The sequence below is a fragment of the Electrophorus electricus genome, chromosome 10, assembly GCF_041902795.1.
Source record: "Electrophorus electricus isolate QZ-2024a chromosome 10, ASM4190279v1, whole genome shotgun sequence".
Classification (NCBI taxonomy): Eukaryota; Metazoa; Chordata; class Actinopteri; order Gymnotiformes; family Gymnotidae; genus Electrophorus; species Electrophorus electricus.
The window spans coordinates 19,077,778-19,103,009 of record NC_137506.1 but is presented as its reverse complement, the minus strand read 5'-3'; the positions used below and the strand labels follow the sequence as shown (position 1 = coordinate 19,103,009).

The following is a 25,232-nucleotide window of genomic DNA, read 5'->3' as shown; positions in this document are numbered from 1 at the left end:
ACCTGAATGGAATGAGATGAAAACGCCTGGAGCCTGGAGGGAGCTGAAGGGGGCCTGCTCAAGCCTGGGTGGCCAGACAACTCACAGCGCCGGTGTCTGGGATTGCCTCGCACCCTGCTCCATCCGTCTCCCCGGCTCCCGCACGGACACTGACCTGAGGCGGTGTTTTAATCACTGTGCTGGGAGAGACACCGCCCCTCCGTTCATTCTTCCTCTCTCCACCCCCCCAACCACCCGTCTTCAGCTTTTTCTCTTCTTTTCCATTTCCTTTTGCAACTACCCTAACCCGATCTTTGGCATCCATGTAGAGTGCCATTATAAATGCCAGTAAGAGCAGACTGGCGTGCCCTCTGTCCGACTTCATGAATTATTCAGAAACACTAAAGGGCCAGGCCTTGGCTTTTCATGGTGCCTTAACTAACTCACCCAGGTCATGTCCCGTGTTTAGGTGTTTGTATGAGTGGTGACTAATGCAGCCTTTACACCAAGGTTGAGAATTCAGCACTGAGAAAATGAGGCAGTAAGCAACAGATATTTAAATAATTACATCTGTGAGAATTTGTCACTTTTATTAATACTAATGCTGTAATCCATTTAATAATATAATGCAAAATGATAGGAAATTACTCACTCTGTATTTTGGATCTCACACTCATAATAAATTCATTAATGAATTAATAATGAATTAATGACTAGCTTAACCAAAATGTCTTGTTAATGAAGAGTGGATATTTGAGACTATGGATTTTTTTTTCTAATTAATTAGCTTTTGCCATTCTGTATACTACTCCACAACTCCTAATGTCTTAAATCAAAACATTCAGTCAGCTCAGTCAGATTAGTTAGTGCCTCACTATTATTCATTAATGAATGTGAATTGTGTGTGTGTGTGTGTGTGTGTGTGTGTGTGTGTGTGTGTGCGTGCGTGTGTGTGTGATACTGCAGGCAGGTGCAATTAAGACTGAAGAGTTTATAGTCATGAAAGAATAGTTGCTTTTTTTATCACCTGCAGATAAAGATGTGTCACTCAGGCTTCCTGTCTCTGTGTTCTGATGAGCTCAATCTGTTTGCCCATGGAAAGGTTCTGTCCCTGCATGCTTGGTGACAATGTGCATCTGTAAATCGCTCATGCCCATGACCAACCTTAAATGAACGGACAGGGGATCCTTCAATGTCCTTCACAGCGCCAAAACTTATCAGCTCCGATCATGGCCATAGCAGTCAAGGAGATAACTGCTTCCCCTCTGAATTATGCACGTAGTGGGAAGTGTCCAGCCGAGAGCCAAACATCCACAGATAAGGGGACAGGGATGATGCATGGATGCTAAACCACAGTGATGCTCTGAAAGGAAGCCAAATCTATCCCAACAAGCCACTCCACCCCAAGAGAGAGAACAGGGACTGCAACAGAAATGACGAGAGAGAGGGAGGGGATAGATTTATTACAGCTGGAGTCATAGTGACAGTAACGGAATTGGCACCATGCGTGTTTTATTTCATGTGTTGGAATAATAGTGAGACTGCCTGACAATTTCAGAGTAAAAATAATGCTGTGCATTGTAGCACCTGCCATTTGCTTTTGTTTGTTTCTGTAAACACATGGTTTCATTCTGAATGTGAAAGCATTCAGTGTTATTCTCACAAGGGGATTTTGCTCTGTTCGTTTTTATAGTTCATGTAATTCAGGTGTGCCTTTATGTCAGTGCATTATATTTTGTTCCATAGCCTGTAAATAACTTGAATAACTTGAATCAATTTCATCAGTATGAATTTGCAGTCACTTTAAAAGTGTTGTCTTCTATCATCCTCAATTAATAAATGTAAAAAAAGAAAAGAAAAAAGATTTATACATCCAGGCTGCAGAGGGATCCATATATGAGATAATACTGTGTAACAAACTGCACCAAAGTCACATAGTAGTGTACAGTTTTCGGCTTGTCAGTCCTGAGCATCATTTCTTTACAAACATACTGCAGTGGGTCTATGTGAGCACAGAAAGGGAACCCTGGGAGTTCTCATTAATTCCGTTGGCTAATAATGCTCTCTTGCATCTAACTTGTACACAGCATGACACTCTCACAAGACAAATATACAGTGGTTTTAGAATTGCCCACTATATCTCCTGTATCAGTCTGCCATAGAGCTGCCACAGGGTGCGCTAGTGTAATTCAAGAGATGAAACAAAGTGTGGATAGAAATAAGATACAAGAAGGAATAAGCCATAGCAGCAAGATGCATGTCAGAGACAAATCAGGGAGCACTGCAGGTAGATGGACATGAAAGTGAATCTGGGACTGGATGCAATGGTCAGCTAGCCTTTATCTAGCTGCAGAATGTGGCCATGTTCTTTCATAATGGGGGTGACAAAGAAGGAGCAAATGTCTAGAGAAAAGAGCCTTGCACAGAAGAGGTGGAATAGAACCTATTTATTGCCCGCAGTGTTCTGTTTAGGGCTGAGCAAAGAAAGATGAAAGATTCATCAGCATTTCAGCTTTGATGCTGCTGGGATTCATAGTGGTCTCCACTGGTCAGTGAAATCTGATTATGAAACAAACCTGCAGAGCATAGAGTATGTCATTATTCTTTAGTTTCATTTATGTCTGGTTGTAGATTGGGCAAAATGCTGAAAAAAGGTTTAAGTTGCTGTTTCATCATCCTCCTTATCAGTACCATCAATGACATAGTAATAAAATCACAAAACAGAAAATAACAATCATGCTAATATTGAATAATATTTCTAAAATGGTGAATAACCCAGTTTGAATGCTCATAAATACTGACTTGCATTTATCCATCTTGTAAAAGTGAAATTATATTTGCCAGGTTTGGATCTTTTTCTCTAATGAGACCTGTAACTGACTAGTAGGCTAAGTGTAAATTAATAAATGCTTGAGGGTTTAAAATTCTTCAGTATTTATTTGGTCAGCAAAAACTGTGTTGACAACTATGTTTGTTTTTTTATTTATTTTTTAATAGTTTCACTTTGAGTGCTCCTAGTCTAACAGAGAAAATCTCTATTTAAACTCACTTCACACTTTGGCACTTCTGTCTCAGCATTTCTTCTCAATTTACTCTTTTTGTGTCCATCACAGCATAGTGCTTTTGTTGTACTGACCCAGGATCACAATGGCCAAATGAATTAGGGCATGCATCATGCAAATGATATGCATTTAGGGAAAACTTGGACTATACTTTATGCATATGATACATAAACAAAGGGGATGATGGATGCATACTTACCTTTGTGTGACTGAAACTAATTAATCAATTGTGTTCAAATTTCAGTGTCAAACAGTTATTTTCAGATTTAGATGCAGAGTCATTTTGAGCTCAGATCTGCACTCATTTCTAGTAAAGTTTGATGCTTAAGGGTAATTGCAAGGCTACATTATGAAGAATACAGCAAGAGTCCCTAAATAAAACTTAAATAAATAAGAGTCCCTAAAATAAAACTCCATTAGTAAACTCTGTACTAATGGATTCATTACTCCTTTACTACAATAAATACCAGCCCATTAGGATTAATGTCACAAGTTCTTTACATAAGCATTCAACAAGCAAATGCTCCCATTTCTAATTCTTTATGTGACTAATCAGACTTTAAAAGTAAACACCATCAGCTATCACTCTGTTTATGCTGTCTTATGTCCTGTGGAGTAATCACACAAGGTCTCTGTCGCATTTTTTAAATATAATTCTCCCTTCTCCGATGCTTGCTTAAATTTGATTGCGACTCATAAACAAAATAATTCCTGAGCCTAAATGAAGAGCTTTTGTTATGTCAAGCAGTTTCACACATACAGAATCCCCAGATAGTTAAACCGCACAGCAGGCTGGAGTTACTCACTGCTACTGCTGAGTGTAGGAGCCCTGTAGGCAGCCCAAGATAACATTCACACTAGCATATAAAAAAGCCTTAGCCAGAAAATGTTAAAGCAAATACATATAAATATTATTGCTGAGGTAACAAGTAAAACGCTCAATCCCTCAGTCCCTTGGAATGTAAAATTGCACAGAGCAAAATGATGTCAGAGTACTATAGTTAAGGTGGGCATAAATGTGCACTTAGAAGGGTTGGCATGTTTATGAGGTGTCATTTGCTGGTGTAGTTCAGCCACAGCAGAAGTCTATTTAGCCCAACCCCCCGCATTTCCCATTCCCAGCGCTAGAGTCCCCCAGGCGTGTGGATTTGAGTCATTTTGTCTGCTCCAACACACTTGATTCAGCTCATTAAGGCCCTGATAATTAGCTGATGAGCTGAAGCAGGTGTGCTGGGGCAAAAAGGACAGTAGCAGAGCTGTACAGTGGGATTCTGGAGCTGCGGCTGAGATATACCGACATATACTAAAATGCTATAGCAAAAATGTTCACTTTTTGTCCGCCTATCTTATTACAGTCATTTATGATATTATAGTTATTATTGCAATGGTGAAGCCATATGAGCACAGGTTCTTCCTGCATGAAGTGAGAGATAATGGGTGTCTGGATGTCCAGAGGGTCTAATCCCATGTGTTCATTTCCCTTTGTGAGTCATTCAACAAGCCAATTAACCTACTCAGCCAGGAATGTTGACTTTATAAATGGCTATTTGCAAACATAATCTTTCCCCCTTGAGTACAGGCTTCAAGCCAATGCAAACAGCTAAATTGAATCAAATTTCTTACCAAGCAATAGCACGAGGAAAGCCACACCTAAAATAATGTTCTCTCTTTCTCTCGCTCTCTCACACACGTTCTATATCTGCTGACAAATAGAAAGAGTGCCAGGTCCATCACCTTGCCAGGAAATCTTTAGCACATCATCACTCAGCCTACCACATTGCTGGACATGACAGTAGACTACTGCAGCTCAAAGAATCTCTCTGTTCCTGACCACTAATGTCAAAACACCCACGAATAGGCAGCTATTCCCTAGGGAACCATGTGCAGCAATTATTAGCATAACTGACCTTGCCTAGCGGAGACTCATCAGTCCACCTGTAAAGGAATGGAGATGGAGATGCCATTTGGCTTCATATTTTTGGATTGTCAGGAAGCGCTGGCTCATAGACCTGTGAGCTTTGGTGTTCTAGCTATGCACATATAAGGTGTTGATATTTATTTGCTTTTCTCCTGATGGGATGTTTACTTGATTCATTCAGCCCTGCACCTGTTCCCTTGGCAGCCTGGTCAATAAGAGGCAGGCACTAGTTGAATGTGAACTGGTCAAATATGAACACTAGATTTGTTCACATTCTTTAATTAGTATTTATTATTTACACTGTGATCAGTTTAAATGGTGCTGTGTGAGTTTTCTGTGCTATCTGTTCGATACTGACTGTTACTTGTGACACTTTTAGAAAATATAATTTATTCTGCCATCTAAAATGGTTATTCACAGATCCTCTCTGTAGTCTTTCCATGTTGCATGTGTCTATCTACTGAATCTCTAATGGGCTTTCTTGTCCACCAAGTACCAAGGAAAATAATTATGCTCTACCCCGGGGCACTATTATTTCCATTAGCATAACTGTTGGAATTACGATGACTTTTTCACCTCCTTGGAGAGGTAAACAGAAGGGTACCATTCTTGACTCTCCAATGACATCTAATTGGCGAGTTGTGATGAGCCTGTGACTGTATATTTCACTTCAATGTAATTGTAGACCTGTAATTGTCGTGAAGAAATGATTGGCTTAAGGTTCAGAGGTAGTTCTCATGAATGCAAAACAAAGGAACTGACTGATGACTGGCTGTGTGCATGGCTTTTAGGGAGCTCCGAAGCCCCTCCCTCACTCGAACGTCCATATGGTGGCCTGGAGGCGTGACAGCAGTGTGGGGGACACGGGCCTTAGTGCACCCTCAAGCTGGAACACTAAGGGTCCGCTGGGACATGCTCCTTTGTCATGTGAGAGGGAGGGCCTGCTGTCAAGGGCAGAGAGACTGCACAAGACTGCACTATATCTGCACGAGGAAAGGGGACAGGACCCAAGCTTGAGACAATCTCCTCAGTGCTAGTTTAATGGTTTACTGTATACAGTGAGACTAGAGGGTGGAAGGACAAAAATAAACAAAAGAAAGCATGAAATCTAAAAGTTTGGGTCTACAAAATACTGAGCAAATTAACAGTCTTTCAATACTGTATTCTATAAACCAAGGTGTCTTCTACAATGGAAATGAGGAGTAAGAGTAAAGAAGTGAACCATCTCAAAAAAGCTTTGTATTCAACATAATGGCAACTCTTGGATATACCCACAGATTAATTTTGAAAGAAACATGTACAGATGTCCCCAAATTTCTTTGCAGTGCATGTCTGCAATAAATCATGTATTTGACTCCACAGCAAAACAAATAAACTTTGATTCATTTCTTCAGTTTTGTTTAAATTTAGTGCATGCTACTAAACTACTGCTGCTGAAAAACACCATCTTTTTTCTTTGCTGATTTTTAATTCAGTGTTAAAGCCAATGTCGGTATCTTTTTATGTTCGTGTTATCATAATGTCAGAGTTCAGAAATGATCATGTATCACCTCACTCTGATTTCATCTTCTCTGATTTCACCTTTTCTCTGTATTCTGTGATTTCAAATGAGATAATTGAAACTGAATGTTACTCAGTGATTTATGAATTTTTACATGGATGCAACACACAGGCTGATATGCAAATGCAATGATCCCTCTTAGAGGACATGAAATTATAATCAGTTTCACAATTTTCCACAGTTCTTCTTCTTCTTCTTCTTCTTCTTCTTCTTCTTCTTCTTCTTCTTCTTCTTCTTCTTCAGAAATAAATAGTGAAGAATAGGAGCTGTTGCCCTGCTGAACATAGACTTTTAAATGTCACACAGAGTTCAGTATGTACACAAGTTCATGAGATAAGGTGCATCACAGACCATTTTTTCTGGGGTTTATTTTGTAACTGTAACCCTGGCTGGAATTTAGAATGGAGGCACATTTTATCTTACATGCCCCACAGATACATTCTGTCAATATCCAGCAATAGAGACAAACAGGAGTTTATAGCAACGGAAACATTTACTCTTGTCACATGCTTCACCAACTGCTGTGGTATTGTTTGTCCATTTTATAGGAATTGATGTTGTGAACTACTTGACAACACATGCCTGTGCTCCATAATTTATCATTTACTTTGAATATTTAGAATTTATGGATCTAATTAAGGCTTGGCCGTGGAGATTCAAGTTCTAAAATTCTTCACTTCTAGAATTATGCATGCAAAATCACCTTTATGATAATATTAGTAAATATTATTAGATATTAGTTCTGTATAAAAGTATAATATAGAAAAATATAATATACATTAGATAGCAACTGCCTCTGATAATGTGCACCATTACTCAGCTCTATTTGCTGTCACATTTTCCTCATTTAATACCTGGTAGTCATTGTTTCTGCAAAATAAAAGTATACACTGATTCAAGAGGTTTTTCAAAGGCTTTTCAGCAGGTCAGCAGAGAGCAGGGGCATTTGATGAGGAAGTGTGGGAGATGTAGTATTTTCAGTCTTTTGCTCTCAGACACTACAGGAGAGAGGGCCTTCTCTTAGTGCCCCTCAGGCTGAAGCAAACACATAGGGAAGGTCTCCAACTGTGATATCTGCTTTCTATGTCCCTTCTTATGATCATATAAATAATTTTTTTTATTCCTATTTTTTATCACATCTTAAGATGTTTCTTGCTACTATGTGATTCCAAAAATCACTTCATATATTTTTGTAGACTTAGTTACTACAAACAAGTTATGATTAGGGTTAAATTATTAAAATTAGGCTTAGGGTTAAATGGTGTGGGTCAAGACTGAATGGCTGTTTTCTATCATATGTTCAGAAATGATTTCACACTAAATCCCATGAAATTATTTTTGAATTTTCATGTGTCTCACTAACTGGAACCTCTGGGAAGCCGTTGTTGGCAATTCTGTCTTCAGTTATAGATTTGGACTATTGGAAAAACACTAGGTTTTTGAGAAAATCCTCCCTAGGCTAGTTGACTTCATGGTTCTCCTTCATTTGTCCTGGGTTCTCCTCTCCTCCATCATTTCTCAGTGTTCTCACTTTCTCTGTTTACATCCCCACCCTCATCTTTCCTGGAGGCTCTGAGGAGCAAGGTGGAGTTAGCAAGGGAGCACTGAAGTATCGATTGTGGTTTCTTGAGCAGTGGTTTGGCCAGATTTGTGTCTTGCAGATCTGAAGTTATGCTTCACAAGGCAGGCCAGGTGCTGAGGGCATGAGGCACTGAACAGCACAAGTACATGGGGTCAACAGAAGCAGCCAGCGATAAATAAATAAGAAACTCAGGAGACACTGAAAATATCACAGTTAAGGACATAGCAAGTGAACACTGAAAATTATTCCATACTTTTCACTTTAAATGTTTAATTTAATTTTCATTTATGGCTAAGTGTCACATTGGTGCCCATTGGAGATTCTGGCAAATGTAATTATTTTTAATGCCATTTGAGTGTTGACAATATTACATCTTTCCCATCTGCAAGAAATCTCATAGTCCTCTGCCAATCCTGAGTACAATGACAAAAGTGTTTGTGTTGGGGTATGTATGTGTGTGTGTGTGTGTGCATGTGTGTGTGTGAGTGTAATCTCCAACAGTCTCCACTGGTCTTCTCCTTTCACTACTGTATGTAACGTAAAGCTTCAATCCCAAAACAAGGGTCATCGTGGTCCATCCACACATGCTATTTGCACAAAACAATATGTGCACCTGTACAACACTCCTCATACTTTTGCGACAGGCTTCAGGGTGCATGCAGATGGTACCAGCAACCCTGTCCTCACTCATTCATTGGTTAATTACTATATAAAAAAAATTAAAGTTTCTCCACTTGTCCTCTACCAGAGGCCTGGTACCTTGAGAGTCCCACATCGTATCTTAGATGTTCCCATGCTTCCACCTGTCTTTGTTCCTCTCAAGCTTTCTTCCTCATGCTCTAGGGAGTTTTTCCTTGCGACTTCCAGTATCTGCCAGTGGTATATACTATGCAGGGGTTTTTCCTCCCATGATGGTCCCTGTTCCTCCTCATTTCCATCGTCCTTGGGTTTCTGCTGTCTAAGCAGTATGTCACTTGAAGTCATCATCCTGGTGTACTCCTAGATCTTGGTTGTTTCATCCTGGATAGTGGCTCACTACTCCTCTGCCCCCCCTGCCCCCCTCTTTAAGCTTAGTGTACACTAAGCATAAGGAGGGGGGCAGAGGAGTAGTGAGCCACTATCCACTATCCATATACACTATCCGCTATCCACTATACATATACACACTATCCGCTATCCATACATTAAGACTAGGAAACTCGTCACAATGCATGGATTTGGGATGAAAACCTCCATGCATTGTGACAAGTTTCATAGTCAGAGTGATGGATTTGGGATGAAAACCTCCATGCATTGTGACGAATTTCCTAGTCTTGATGTCAGTGGCTTCTATCTCCTCCTTATGCCAGCTTATTGTGCCAGTGGGGTATCTGATGACTGGCAGCACACAGTTGATAGCCCAGATCTTGTTCTTTGTAGGTATTTGGCTGTAGCTGCTTTCCTTGTGGCCTCTTCATGATTCACATTTGCCTGTGGGATTCCAAAGTACTTGTAGTTTCTGTCAACATCTGTGATATTACCTTCTGGTACTGTGACCCCCCTCTGTTCTTGCCACCTTCCCTCTCCTTGTAACCATATGACCACACTTATCCTGTCTGAATGACATTGTGATGTTGTTGTTTTATATCCTGGTGAGATGGATTAGAGAGTCGATGTCCCGTTAACTTCTGGCATACAGTTTAATGTCATCCATCAATATGCACAGGACATGTACAGGAGGTGGCTGATGGTTGCTCCATTTCATAGCCAATATCCATAGCCACTATTGGTGATGATTTGAGGGGGTTCAGACCAATGCAGAACCCCAGTGGGGGCAGGGCATCTTCTTGGTAAATCCTGCACTTGATGGTGACCCACACTTGTTGGTGACTCGTGCTATTGACTTGTTTTGATGTTTGAGTTCTTTGCTTTGCTTTGAGTATACACCCTCAAGGAGTATACACCCTCCAGAATCCATGTGTGGGGCATTGTGTTGACTGTTTTATCTATCAGCAGCTGCCTTCAGGGCCCCACTCATGTATTGGTACAACCAGCTGGTACTGTATCTAGTATAGAAAACTAGACAGGATGGATGGAATTGCTCCTTTCTGGTGGTCCTTTTTGGGGGTTCTTCAAAATCAGGACTGTCCAGCCTTCGAGGTACAATATTCAGCATGGGTTCCATCCATTAGCTGCTGGTTGTTTTGCCAGGTGCTCACTTCTTCAGCTTGCAACCCTTTCTTGTTTGTCTGCAAGCTTAATGGTTACTGGGTCCTGTTCAGGGAAGTTGTTATGGTTAGTTCTTAGGTTCTCTAACCATCGTACATATTTGTTCTCCCCTATCTCAGGCATGGACAGTTTGTTATACTTCTCTTGTTGTATATTCTGCATTCTCCTCTCCATGTGGCCCTTTGTCTCTCTGTGTTGACCTGTCATCCTGATCTCCTCTTGCATGTGTTGTACCTCATCAATCTCAAGTTGTGATAGCAGTTTCCACTTAAGGATTTTGGAACACTGAGCTGCTAGTTGTTTGGAAGTTAGTCTAGATGTTGGGATTCAAAGCATCCATAGTTCCCACATCCTCTGCATATAGCCCCACACACTGGGGTTGCTTGTCCTCTAGTCTCCACTCTCGTCCATGAGTGTCGTGTATTTATATCCATTCCATTAGCCCATTTTTCATCAGATAGCTCTGATCCCCTAGCTTCTGACACAGACCTTGTTGACCCAGGCGATGTCCGAGCTGGTGTAAATTTTCTTATTTCGAGCTTTCGTTGTTAATGAGGTTGACAGGCAGCGTTAAGGTCCTTGCCTAAGGGACCACACCGGAGACTCACTGGTCAGGATTCAAACAGTTGACCTCCTGTACCAAAGTCAGTGGTATAACCCACTAATTATATATATATATATATAAGCTTTGTTTGCTTGTGTGAAAGGGTGTGTGTGTGTACGGGTGAATAAACTTAACATCATCCTCGCTTAGCACTGTGGGTCATCACTCTTAATAGCGTGGACAGCTGGTCTCATGGGAGTGCTCTGCGGAGGGGAGCAGCAGTTCTCCGGGCTGTGACTCTGTCTTGGCAGCTGTCAGGTAGAGCATGGCGAGCTGAGGTCCTGCTATTTGCGTCAGCCGCCTGCCGACCATTGACTGATACAAGCTGACACTCTCCGGCTTTGGCTCTGACAGCAGGCTCACAGCAGCCGTGTGTCCTGGTTTTTAATTATCATTGGTCAGAGTCTGTTGACTTTGATCTCCATTAGCGACAGAGCCAGTGGGCTAGGTGCTCACGACGACTTAGCCGTCCACTCACGATGGTGTTCGTCATCTTTCACATTGTCAGTTTTACAGTGGTGTGAATAAAAAAGTGATAGATGATAAATCGGATGCCCTTGTGAGTGATGAGGACAATACAATGCCTAAAGAAGTCTGAAGAAGACAAATTTCAACCAAAGGTGTGTCTGGGGGGGCTAGGATGATATTCATATTAGAATTAATTCAGCCATCAATATTTCCTTAATCACTGGAGTGGTGGCACCCAGGTGGCTTTTTCTCCCTAACTGCTTCAAAGCTACATGTGAGCATGTGTTGTAAACATGAGCTAGGGCATACATGCTTCCACCGCATCCCCACAGCCCTCCACTCCATTCGTAGGACTGCGGAGAACACAGAGTACAGTGACAAGGAAACAAATGAGAGGAGAAAAGATGATTAATTTATAATCTATAAACTCTCAGAAAACAGCTACCTGGGCTAATAGCAACATTCTCAAAAAGTGTGTTTTCAATGTCTTGTTAGTCAGCAGATGTGAACAAGTATATAGTCAAGTGTAATGTCAATATTATTTTATGTGCAACTTGGCAATGAGCCATGCATGCAAGTTATGTAGTGTTTCACTGGTGGACATTGCCTTCGATGTTGCTCGAGCCAAATATGACATTTTTAATGTGGCATGGACATAGATCTGATGACTTCAATCAGCTTTGCTTCAGGAGAGCTGTGGAGAGCTGAATTTGAAGCATAACTGGTACAGGTCTGAATCAGTTCATTAAGGATGTCTGGAAAAAAAAATCAGCAGCACCGGAATAAAAAAAAATGTCAAAGTGAATGTGTTTCAAGAGGAGAGATCTTGAAGTTTGAGCACCTTGGGCTTAGATGAATGAGCTTGACAGGGTCATGGAGAAATAGAAGAAGGAGAAGTGAAGGGCACAGCCAGGTGAAAAGGTAACAAGGCTGGAAAGAGAGTTACGAAGATAAAGGCACATATTGAAAGGCCTGAGTAATGTGGGCTGAGTCACTGTGAGAACAGTTCTGGTGTGGAGACAAATAGAAGTGCGGGAGTGGGAATGGACTGTCATGTTTAGACAACACCAGCTGATCTACCTAAAAAAAAACACACAAAAAAAAAACTGGCTCCAACCAAATGACACTATTACATGTGTTCATGGACCCCACAATTGCATTCACATATACACAATACTGGAATGTGTTGCTGAAGGGGATCTCCACTTTCCCCATCCCTTATCCAATCATCTGATTTAGTTCTCCAAGTCTTTGAATAAAATGGTTATAGCTGTTTGCAATTGCTTATCTCTCTCAGTGTCACAGTAACCAAATAGATAGAAACTATGCACCATCAGTATCGGTGCATTTAAAAAAAAGGATGAGATGGACCTCCAGCATTGTGTCTTTAACCTCTGCTAAATTACTTTTGGAGTAGAGGCATGACACAGCTGATTCGTAGTAGTATTCAGGTTTTTTCTCGATTACTTCTGCAGCAAATTGGGGTGATTGCTTGAGCAGCCATGCCCTGGTAAATGGGGCAGTCTCTCATGAAAATACCCTCATTTCTGTCCAACACATTCAACTGTCATTCAGTTGTTCAGATAAGGTTACGCTCCAGTCACCAAAAGACCTTTATGGCTTCCATTTTCAATTATATGGTCTTGCTGTCCACAAGATGACCATACCTTTCAGAGCTTTTCTTAAGGGGAGAAGATGAGGTGAAGTAGGAAAATAAATGACACAAATAATGTCAGAACTGAGGAAGCCCTGATCAAACACATTGCTTTTCCTGAGGAGCACAAGGACAGTTCAGTAGTTGTTGGGAGGATGTAAAAGATGATAGGGTTTCCGACTGACTACAATAGGCTGCTGTTTGCTGACCCCCCGCCAAGGTAGTGTTAAAAGATTGTTTAGTTTGGGCCACTGTTCGCTATACAGGTGTGAATAAATCCTGCTCTGCTCCCTGGCAGCAAACACCTATAGTATCGATTGCCTCAGGCACTGCCCTTGGGGAAGGTTATTTCACAGAGAATTACCCATCGTGTGCTTAAAACCACCCATTTGATGTGGCTTCTGAAAGGGCAGCTACCTTTAGGCCTACTGACACTAACTGCATCATCCAAAGTGCTGTTACACACAACATACTGAACCTCCTTTCTTCTGTCACTCACTCCAGCCCTGATTTGTCTCTGTCTCTCTTTCTCTCCCTCTCTCTGTCTTTCTCTTTCGTGTCTGAAGCTGAAGCTTGTGCTCTTGTTTATCTGCTGACCTTTTCAGGCCCATAGCTCTGGGCCAGGATGGGGTGGAGGAGGAGCAGGCCATAGCAGGTGGTGTGAGATAGTTGATGGTGACTGGTTCGATGTTTGAGAGGAGCAGTGTGACTGTGATCAGCTCTGAAGGAAACTGCTGAGGTCTGATCCTGTCTTTCAAATCTGACAGCTAAAAACAAAGACTGTAGAATACAGGTTTAGAGTAAAGCTTTGTGGCACGGTGCACAGGACAGCCCACAGGAAGGACAGACCCACTCTCTCTCTCTCTCTCTTTCACACACACACACGCATGCTTTGGTCCTAATCACCCTCTTAATGATTATTATACACCCCTGTTCCTTGTTTGTCCTCGTTTGTTCTCCACACTACCTCCACAGGTACCAGTCATCCTGCTCCTGGAGCCGTTGCTTGCACCTGCTTTCAAGTGCCTTCAGTTCTTGTGTTAATCTATGCATCGAGCTATTACCACTGTCAATTTTAAAAATGTATTTCTTTTTTGGCTCAAATCGAATGTTCTGGAGAATAAAGATTCTCTTGACTTTCACTCACCTCTCACACCCTCCTTGCCACCAAACGTCATACTTGGTTTGTGCATTTAAAATGGTTTGTGTGGCAAAGAGAGAGAGAAAGTAACGATCTCATTGAATATGTCTGCTTGTGCAGAAATATGTATTGATTTGCTTATGTATATTTGTCATTATTAGCAATAGAAATGTTTATTCTAGTGTACAAAATCAATATGAATCAAGAGTACAGAGTATGAGCATTGGAACAATACATGGATGAAAATGTTGTATGTTGCACTATTTCTGCTCAGGCCAGATGAAGGTTTTCTGTTGTAATGCTCAGTTTATGGATCAACAAAGTATGTAGACATAACAGCTGATAGGAAAGAAATACACAGTGTGCATTAAACAGTAATAATAATAACAACCTCTTCTGCTGTGAGGTCTCTGTCCTGAACTGTCAACCCTTAAGGTAAAATATGGGCAGAATGAATGGCTGACATTCTACAGTATTTTTGGGAGTCTGTGTTTTACACTAATGACTCTCTCCACTGCTCCAACACTACTGCTGCCTTTTTAGAGGCTGCATATTCAGCAAACATTTATCATTAAGGAGACCCAACAGCCAGACTTAATCAATACTCTCTCTCTCTCTCTCTCTCTCTCTCTCTCTCTCTCTCTCTCTCTCTCTCTCTCTCTCTCCACTTTCTGTGTACTCTATGTGTGTGTGTGTATTTGTATTTGTGTATGTGCCTGACTCGGCCTCATCCCAATGGCAAATCATCACTCACTAAACAGAAGGACAATAGTAGCAAACGTTTTTGAATCATTCAATCAAATCGTTTCAAATCTGCAGTCAGGACTGACCAAACAAGTGCATGATCAACCTAAGAGTAATAAGAGTAGCCCTGATTTATGGATGTAATAGACATTTTAGTGAAGGCCGACAGGTCTCTTTTATCGCATTCTGATTATGACCAGTCAAAGAAAAGAGTGGGCAGATGTTGTTGTTGTTATTTAGAGTTCTGCAGAGTTCATGGGACTTGACACAAGCTAGTCAGTGACATTTGGCTGGGACCAAAGCCCTTGTACAGGCTACTGTTGGCAGTGCTGCTAGTGATTGTCTTCCTCATATAATGGATTGTATACATGTAGAAGCAAATCTAGGATCATTGAGGCTTGACCAGAATTGAAATTGCAACAGGGTTGTGTATATGAAAATTACTATATGCACTATCTCAGTATTTATGAAAGTGCTCCTCTTTGGGGTTTGAATCCTTTTTGGGACCATGGTAAGCTGAACTTAGGTGGACAAAGAGTCTAAGAAGTGGTGATCTGTATGACTTACAGTCTCACACACACACACACACACACACACACACACACACACACACACACACACACACACACACGCACACACACACACACACACACACATACACATACATGCAATGAGGGGGAGGGAGAGGGTAAACCAGGAAGTTGAGGTCAAAGCTGCAGTTCAGATTTATGGAGTGCCACTTCCCTTTTTAAAAGCTGAGCTGTATTGCATTAACTCCCCGACTCGCCGATTATGGGGGAGCAGGGAGGCGTATCGCTAAATCACATCCACTTTCATACAGTGCTGGCATTTTACTGATGGATAGTGTTTGCGCCTTCGTGTTCTGAATGCCCCAACCTGACAGCTGTCCCAAGAATTGTGAATTTTGGTAGTTGTAGGTAAAGACATCTTTTTTCTTCCGTAGTGATATTAACACTAATAAATTGTTGGTTATAATTGATAAGATTAATTGGGCCACCACACTGATTAATTGGGCCAGGGCTGAGAGAATGTCCACTCTGACCAGATCAAAGTTTCATCAGAGGAATAAATTGTCTGTTTTTGCTACACTAATTTTTTTCATGAGTATGACATATTCTTCAATTGGGTACCTATATGTTAAGATGTATACTTTGGGAGGTTTTGATACTACCACAATGAATTATGTAGGGTGGAAACAAGTTTAAGGGTTGAAGCAATTTCCAATAACTAGAAGGCCAGTTCACAGCTCAGGATGTATTCATGCATAATGCATTAATTAGTCAGTGACTCTAAGTGCAATTCTTGGAGACCCCATGGCCTGCATAACTTGCATTTTTATTGGCTCTAACATGCAAAACGCCTAATTGTGATGAAACAATGAATGAAATCACACACTTGTGTTTATGATCTTTTGTGCGAGAAATCTGAAAATAGAAAGATGCATTAGAGATTACTTTTCTCAACTTTTCTCAACTTCATTGTGAAATGATTTGATATGAATGGTACATATTGCATATGTGAAATGATTCAACCCAGTGTGTACATCCAGACATCTTATATGTGAAATGATTCAACCCAATGTACTGATTCAGATATTCCATATGTGAACTGATTCAACCCAATGTACAGATTCAGACATTCCATATGTGAAATTATTCAACTCGGTGTGTAGATCTAGACATGCTCCTTTCATCTTACGCATATGTGAGTAAAACATAAATGAAGGAGAAAAACTCTTTTCTAATTAAATGCTGCAGTGTTCACTCTGTATTTACAAAACATGAATTCCCAGTGCTGATAATTTACATTTAAAAAAAATTACTTTGTGATAACCAAATGCACTTGATCATTAAGTATATAAAATATTAAGTCCTCATTTACTTATTAATTTTGTTTTATAGTCTTCTCTTTAAATGGTCTTTAAATTAGGTTTTGTATTGTGCATGAAGTGTGCAACAGGCCACTCTTTATAAAGGGCTTTAGCAACAGGAGGTGAAAATGTCCCCTATGTAACCACAGCTGTAGAGTGTCTAACTCTGGTTCCAGTGATCTACAACCCTTCAGATTTTAGTTCTAGCACACCTGACTCTTCAGATGCTACAAAAGGCCTTGATTATCTGAATCATGTATGTTAGATTAGGACTAGAGCTAAACTCCACAGGAGGGAAATCTAGGAATGGAGATGGGTCAAAGATTTTATTACTGCTCTCTTTCACTAGGTAAGGCAATAAAACTCTAGTCATCTTTCAGCATCCCCGTATCCCTGCTTGTTGATGCTTTGATAACCTACAGGAGGTCGGCGGTAAATAAAAAACGACAACCTTTGTTACTGAAAACTGACAATAATGATTTCTCTCCTTTGCAGGTGTCTCTGTGCAGTGATTAAGAGAGTCACACTACCTGTTTAACCATCATCACCATTTTCCTCCTCAACTTCTTCAACTCCTCAGCTTCCTCCTCCTCCTCCTTTTCCTCCTTCTCCTGCTCCTCCTCCACATCATCATCGTTCTCCTCCTCCTCCTGCTCCTCCTCCTCCTCCTCATCATCATCATCATCATCATCATCATCATCATCATCATCATCATCAACTGTTAAACAACTTTCAGTACCTTCGACAGTGTTCCAGTCATTATTACAGGACATGATTACTGCTAGTGTGGCATCATCAAGATGTCACACCTGTTGCCTGAGTAAAATAAGATGCAGACTTCATGATTGGCTCTGCTTGAGGCTGAACTAACTCCACCTCCTGTTGGCTGGTCTTCTGAAATGGAACAGTGAGACAGATGTTCTACTAAATTAAGTGAGGGCCATAGTTAGCTTTCACAACGTTTCTGCCACTTTTCCACTCATCAGCAATGATATAAAAAATAAATTAGTTCATCACCCATTCTGATCTATGGTGTGCTTATAACTTTCTCAACAGAAGCAATCTGGAGGGAAACAACTGCTTTGTTGATAAGGCATGCACAGCCATTTGGATTATTTAACTTAGTAATAGAGTATGTGTTGCACAACTGCTGTCAGGTGGTGTCCAATTATTTAGTTTGAATCTAATCTGGTGAATCTCATCTAATTTTCCTATGTCATAACCATTTTGGTTAAGTTTTGCATTGCAGTTTAGTGCCTGATTGCAGTTTGTGTCATACTAGGTTCCAGCATCTGAGGTGAGGTACTAAGTAACCCCCCTTCATACCCTGTATTAAAAAATAATTGATTAATTGATTGAATTAGTGTAGAGTCCCAATATTAGTTGCAAGTTACGACTTGTCTTAGTCATTAATATGACTTATTAATATCCCATGGAAAACCTGCATCATTCCAAAGACATGTCAAATGAGGGACTTAGATATACAGTATTATAATATGGGTTACTTGGGATGGGGAATATGATCAAATGTATGTCAATTTTGTAAAGATCAGTTGTCTTGGAGTGGTAAGGGTGAACTACTGGATCAATTGCCTACCCTCTAGCAAACAAAAATTCACTTTTAAAAGTGCATGCTAAATATGGTCATTCAGGCTCCTGAAGTGGCAAGTCTGAATACAGAGAGATACAAAGAAGGTCTCAGGATCCCAAAGGTGGAATCTTGGATATCCTCCACTTCAAAGAAAATGTTGCATGGTGCCTTGTGTGACTGCAAAATTCATCTGTGTGAAACAAAAGAAGGCCAAGTACCCCTACCACACCAGATCAGCCCTTGATGAAACAAGCTGAAGAGAGGCTCTTGGCAGTAAAACATTTGATGTTGTGGACCATATGCCGAGTTATGATGACAAAAAAAGATCATGCAACGTATAAGAAACCTGTCTGCACAGGAAAAACCCTGCTCTGACAAATGTTACTTTCATCCGTGCTTTGTGTTCTGAAATTTCAGTTATTTGAGGCAATGACAAACAGCATGTCATAGCACTGAAGTAATTATTCCTCTCCCAAAGCACATAGAAAAAACAGCAATGAAAATCTAAATTTCCAATTGCTTGTGTGAATTGAACGTGGAGATATTTTATTATGATTGTTGTGCATTGGGCATGATTATTGTTGAGTAAAATTCATTTTGCAACAAACATAACCTGGACTGCATTTTCAACAACTTTGTTTTACTTGGTTCTTTGAAGAATGAGCAAAAAATATTTAATATGTTATTACTGCACATTGCCAGCAACTGAGCTTAGAGGTTTAAAGTAGTAATTGGAAATATATTTTTTAAAAGGACCAATAGTTATGTTTCTATCGATGTTTCACTTCTATGTTTCTAGATCTAGGAAAGCATATATTTATTGCATTACATGATAATTTAATAGAAACCAAGCATGCAGTTTTTCTGTTTATGTATTGTATTATTGGAAAAAGGCAAAATAAAATATGCACATAAAAGTTCTTAAAATAAATTTAGTTTTGAACCTAACTGATAATAGACTAAGTACAAAACTGCACTGTGTCTAGGACATTTGAGATGCAGTAGTTACTGCTCAGCACAATAAAAGAAAAAAACTGAATAAAGGTTTGGTTTCTTATTAATTGTTTATTTTAACAATTAATTGTTTATTTTAACAATTCAGTACAATATAATGTTTTTTGTATGGTAAAACCTTTAAGTGGAATACATGAGATCTAATTTAATATATTCAGCAGAGGTTTATTGCATAATTGGTCACAATTTCATAGAACAGTAACACACAAAAAAGCAAAACACCGAATTACAGGAAAAAACATACGGCTTCATTTATAGCATTTAGCAGACACCTTTATCCAAAGCAACATACAATTATGACTAAATGGAATTTGGGGTGCTGCTCAGGGGACTAACAAAGTCAACTTCACAATTGGGGGGGGACTTGAACTGGCAACCTTCTGTTTAAGAGGCAAGTATGTTAACCACTAAGCAACCACTGCCATACGCGCATGCTTTTGCTTAGTAAATTTCAACTTTACTAAGTTCCCGCACATGTGCAAAATCCTAGAGAGGTGGAGATGGACTGAGCCTGACAGAAATCAATGTGTTCCTTTGTGCTATCGCCTGAGTTTAATTCAGCCCCTGACATTTTTCCACCCTCTTCTTTACTGGTAGACTTTGACGAGCCTTTAATGATCCACCAAGAGAGGACGGGTAATCAATTTATCCAAGTATTAATGTATGTATCCACATCCAATCTTAATTACTATAAAGCGAGGTTGTTGCTGTGACATGTAAACTATGCCACAGGGGGATTATGGGTAGAGAACTGGGTCAAGCAGAGGGATTTCCATCCACCCTGTGTTCACTGTAATACTTGTGTTTTATGGGCCTCATGTTTATTCTCACGTTTTCTTCCTCAATTATTGCCACAGACATGTCACACCAAGGGACACAAGGGGATACAAGATTGTACAAGATCATTGTTTTCAAAGGGCTACGTGAATGCATTTAACATCCTTGGATAGTTTCATGTTTGATTAACAAATATATGTGGTGGTTAACTGGTCAGAAGTTGAATGAAGCTGATGCTGAAATGATTTGGTTTTGCTTTAACATGTGTGGCTTGTGCGTGATGAGCTTTTGAAGACCATCTTGTGTCCATTCACTGGTATTTAGCAAAGAAACAGACATGTGATAGGGCAAAGGGCATTTCGTGATGTAACTCCCCTCACCCCTCCACCCCCTTCATGGGTAATTGAGTTTCAGGATCATTGAACCAGTGCCAAATAAAGCCTACGAATCCAGCAGTACATCATGTCCCTCCAAACACATTTCTGTTCCTCTACACGGCGGTGTTTTCTATCGAGCGTTTGTTACTTATTTAATTATTTTGAGACAGAGGAAGACTGCTGCAGCTGAGCAGGCCTAAGATTGGCCGCTCCAAGTGGATGCGGGGTGATGAGGAGGCAGGCGAGAAGAGCTGGATCTCCGGCCTCATTGATCAGATGATGGAGTAGTGCTGCTTCTTGTGTGTGTGTGTGTGTGTGTGTGTGTGTGTGTGTGTGTGTGTGTGTGTGTGTGTATGTATTTATATATATATATAAATTATGTCCAGGGATAGAGACCCATCAAGCCCCAGGCAGGCATGTGATGAGTGGAAAACAGCTGTAAAGCACAAATGGGAGAAAATGTCACTGGATAAGAGAGGATGAGGGAAAATAAGTGAACCAGACATGCTAGTGTTGTTCTAAGTTGGAATCTTTCATAACCCATGCACTCTGTAATGGGTTTGTGTGGATTTGTTTTGTGTAAAAGTACTTCCTTGTCATTTATTAACTGTGTGGAATGGAGGAGAATGAGCTAGTTGAGAGCATGGTCCTGCACCAGGCTCTCACTGTATTTGGCTGGGTCCATATGAAAGTCATGTTGTGTTTACTATTGATTCTGGCTTAATGGTCATTCCGAATGATTTAAGGATTTAGGTATGCCCACATTCCTCTGATATGCAGCACACTGGCTTCTCTCTCTGTTCGTTGCTTTCAGTGAGGAGTTAGAGTAACCCTTAGCAGATCCCTCATGCACTGACCAGACTGACTATAAGACCAACCCCTGTTAGAATATTCCATCTCCAGTTGAGCTCATTAGGAACGGCTGAATAGCACACTAAAAAAACTGGTCTGCTGTGATTAATCTTGAAATTAACATTTCATTGCAGCAGCCAAGTTTTTGTCACACACACACACACACACAAAAGTATTTCATTTCACATCAACATTTTTACAAGCAAAATTGTATCCTGGAAAATGAATCTTATTTGGCTTGGATTGGATTTAGACTTTTTTTGTTGTGAAATGGTTCTGTGCATCCTAATCTTTCTCTCATGTGTTGTTATGGATTTTAACTAATTTCACTCAGTTTTTATTTTGAGTAAATTACTAAAGTAATTGACTTATTTAGAAATATGTGGGGTTTTTTGTTGTTGTTTTGCGGTATAATTGTGACTATTTTACCAGTGTGTTTTCTTCCCTTAAAATGGCCATAAGGTGTTTTTTTTTTTTTTAAAGCTTCATTTTAAAGTTGCAGACAATGAAAACATGTCCTAAAATTATGCCCTGATGAAGTATATCAGAAATATTGTGGCCCTATCTGCAATTCTAAAACTAAGAATTCGAAGCAAAACATCATAAAACCATGTTAAACTATTCTGAATTATGATTTCTTTTTAGGTTTAACACTGAAGCATTTTATTAAAGCTGTTCTAATGCCTATCTCTCATGGAGCTAATCAGGAAATTCACTGTATCATAGAGTATAAAATTCTTACCACATGCTATGGTTCTGTTTACAGGCTTGACATCAACCAGAAGTGCAGGAAACACAGACACATCCCTCAGATACTGGAACTTCTCCTGGATAGCGGAGGAAGAAGTCGCTTTCCCAGAGGATGCAGCGCCAACCACAGGTAAGTCCCCTGTAATCAGCTGCTTACAGGGAGAAGAAGAGTGTGTTATAGGCCATGACACATGCCTGCAGCTCCCTGTCAGCCTGCATATCTGTCTCTCTCTTATTCATCACTTATTTGCAAAGCATCTGACTGTCTAAGGCCGAATATGAAGAATGTGGTTGCTCTGATCAATACCTACCTCAGAAATTCTAAGGATATTAGGCATGATGCAACAAGGCATTGATATAAGTAGACATACTGAGGACAACAGATAGAGAAATTGAGAGGGACAGAAACAGACAAGTGGGGAGACAAAAAAATGTACAGAGGAAGACAGAATGGTAGCGAGCAAGAAAGCTAGACATGAACTTGTCCAGTCCATAGGGGTTTCTTTACAAAGCACTTAATTAAAACATATAATAAATATAAAAATATAATAAAAGCACTTAATTAAAACTTATTTAAAAATGCAGATATTGCTTTGTAACACATGAACTTTTCACAGGTCACAGTATATAGCTTAGCTGCCGCAAAGGTTGTTTTCATTATATGTTGTTTATATTCACAGTCATGCTTACTATTATAAACTGCACCATAGGAATACAATAAATGAACTGGGATTCTAACATCATTTAATCTTGGTTTAAACACACAGAATGCTAGATAACGTAATGAAGTTTTTCACAACTTTCCAGAACTGCTCCACATTATTACAGTTCCCCCTGCCATACTTCAGAGAAATTAAGATAATTTCTGCATGACTTTTTATACAAAACTCACTTTTCTTTTTGCTTGTTTGTTTGCTTTTTCTGCCAAAATTGGCTAGTTATGCTTCATTTGACCATAGAACCTGATTTGAATTTCAATGATGCTTAGAGAACCCCAGGTTCTAAAGATTTTCTTGTCACTGAAGGATAGTTTCAAAGCCTTGATAATCCTGGTATGTATCCATCTCATGAAATGGTTCTTCACCCTCCTCTTTCCAAATGACTGCGCAAAATACACTTGCATTGTCTTCAAGACAGGTTCAGTGCAGCTCCAATTGTTTGTAACTTGTTAAATTATTGCAGTTGTAGTGGAAATTGGTAATAGCATGTGTTAATCTTACCCTTGTTAAAAAATTACTATGCTTGTTTTGCCTACATGTCACCTCATATTAAATCCCAGTGGAAGGGAAACTAATGTATGATCATTTCAAATACATTTCAAGTGTGAAATCATTTGTGAAACTAAAAAGCCTTTACCAAGGGTGCCAATACTTCTGGAGGGCAGTGTAAGATTAAGTGGTAAAGAGAACAATTTTCCTTTGAAACTGCCTGTCTGTATGGATGAGAGACTAAGTCACAGAGTGTGTGACTGTAAGACACAGGCGTTAGATCCTGAGCTGCTGTGTGTCTGTGACCCTCATGGCCCAGTTCTGATCAGAGGCCAAGCCTGTGAACATCACTCAACAGTGGCAGTGCATGTGTAAGGATCCTTCATTTGCCACTGCTCATGTCAAAGGTCAAGGCCAGCTGCAAATTTTCGGTAGTGCAGTAGTTCACAAAGCTGTCAGCCAGCTGTTTGTGAAAAGCACCAACATAACTAACGCATGGAGAACAGGGCCAGGGTGTCTGCCGTTGGCCCCTTGGGCCCATGTAATTGGTGTCAGCATGGTGCTTGTGTGCCCTCTGATTTATGCTGGGCAGGTCCATCCCCCAGTCGGTGTGTGGACAGCTGTCAGCTTCTATCATCATTCATGCTGACGTGGTCCAGCAAGGGACTGATATGAAGCAGCTGAATGCACTTCGTCCAGACATACAACACGATCCCCATACCATGTCATCAGAAACAAAAAGCCAACAGCAAAAAGCCAAAGTCAAAGGATAAAACTATTCCTATATATAACTATATTCTCTGTGGCAGACAACTTCTGAATGACAGAATCTATTGAGGGGGAAAAACACCTCGCAGTGTTGTTATTCAAGAAGTCAGTGACACTGATCTTGTTTTTTCTGAAGCTGATTGCCACTGAATCACCTGTCTCCTCTGCAGAAGCGCCTGTTTGACTGCAACAGATGAGAGAGCTCGATAGTGTTAACCGTAATAGAGTTTGCATACGACTATTCCCACTGGTTAAACATCCATTTAAGGCAATTCCAATTCTGCCACTAGGAGTCACAGGTCCACCAGCTTTGCTAGGGCCTGTTTTCAGAGAGCCTGGACCTGGGTGAGATATGACCAGCATGGACAAAGATGTAGCATTTCACACTTCACACAACACAGTATCGTCACTGTCCTCCCAGCATATACCATGTGCTGGCATTTACTGTGAGCACTGGTGGTGGTAGGTCTTGGCTGGGAATTGCATGAGCACCACAGTGGGGTGGAGGCAAGGGCTGCAATATCCATGAACTTCCACGTCAAGGTGGACCCTCCTCCACAACTGTGACATTAGAACTAATGTGTGCACTTGTTTGGAGAGCTGCTTTGCCAGAGGCAGCCAGTGCCCCATCTGGAGTGCACGCCAGGCATGTGTCAGGAGACCACAGGCTGGCATCTGCTGGAGAAATAGGTTTGACTAGGAAGATGCAGATGTAGATGCAGCTGCATGGGTGGCAACAGGTTTCAGGCTAAGGGCAAATGTCAAAAGTGTTAGAGACAAATGTATATGACTCTGCCCTTAATTTGAATATTTATAATTGTATAGTTGATACTTGATACATTATACTTAAAGTATGTTAGAATCATTATATGTTTCTTAAGATTTTACAGAGGTAAGAATGAATTTCTCATTTTAAGTTTTGCTAGTTCCTTATTTTGCTGTAACTTTTCTTTTCCCTTTTATGGTGCAGGTGAAAACAGCAAACAACTTTCCCTGCAGTGTGACATTTTTGTTGGCCTAAAATAAAATACACGTGGTGTCTCTCGGCCTGGGTCTGGTTATGCAGACTGTCAGCAAATATAT

The 25,232-nt window shown here is 40.4% G+C and overlaps 1 protein-coding gene across 2 annotated transcripts in view; it reads left to right on the top strand.

Annotated features, from left to right (window-relative positions):
- Window positions 1-25,232, top strand: part of alk (ALK receptor tyrosine kinase) — a 236,713-nt gene that overhangs the window by 72,651 nt on the left and 138,830 nt on the right. For both annotated transcript variants that reach the window (XM_081721954.1, XM_027020557.3), the window contains exon 2: window positions 22,190-22,303. In XM_081721954.1, coding sequence (XP_081578080.1) covers window positions 22,190-22,303 — 114 coding nt within the window. The remainder of the gene's footprint in view (window positions 1-22,189; window positions 22,304-25,232) is intronic.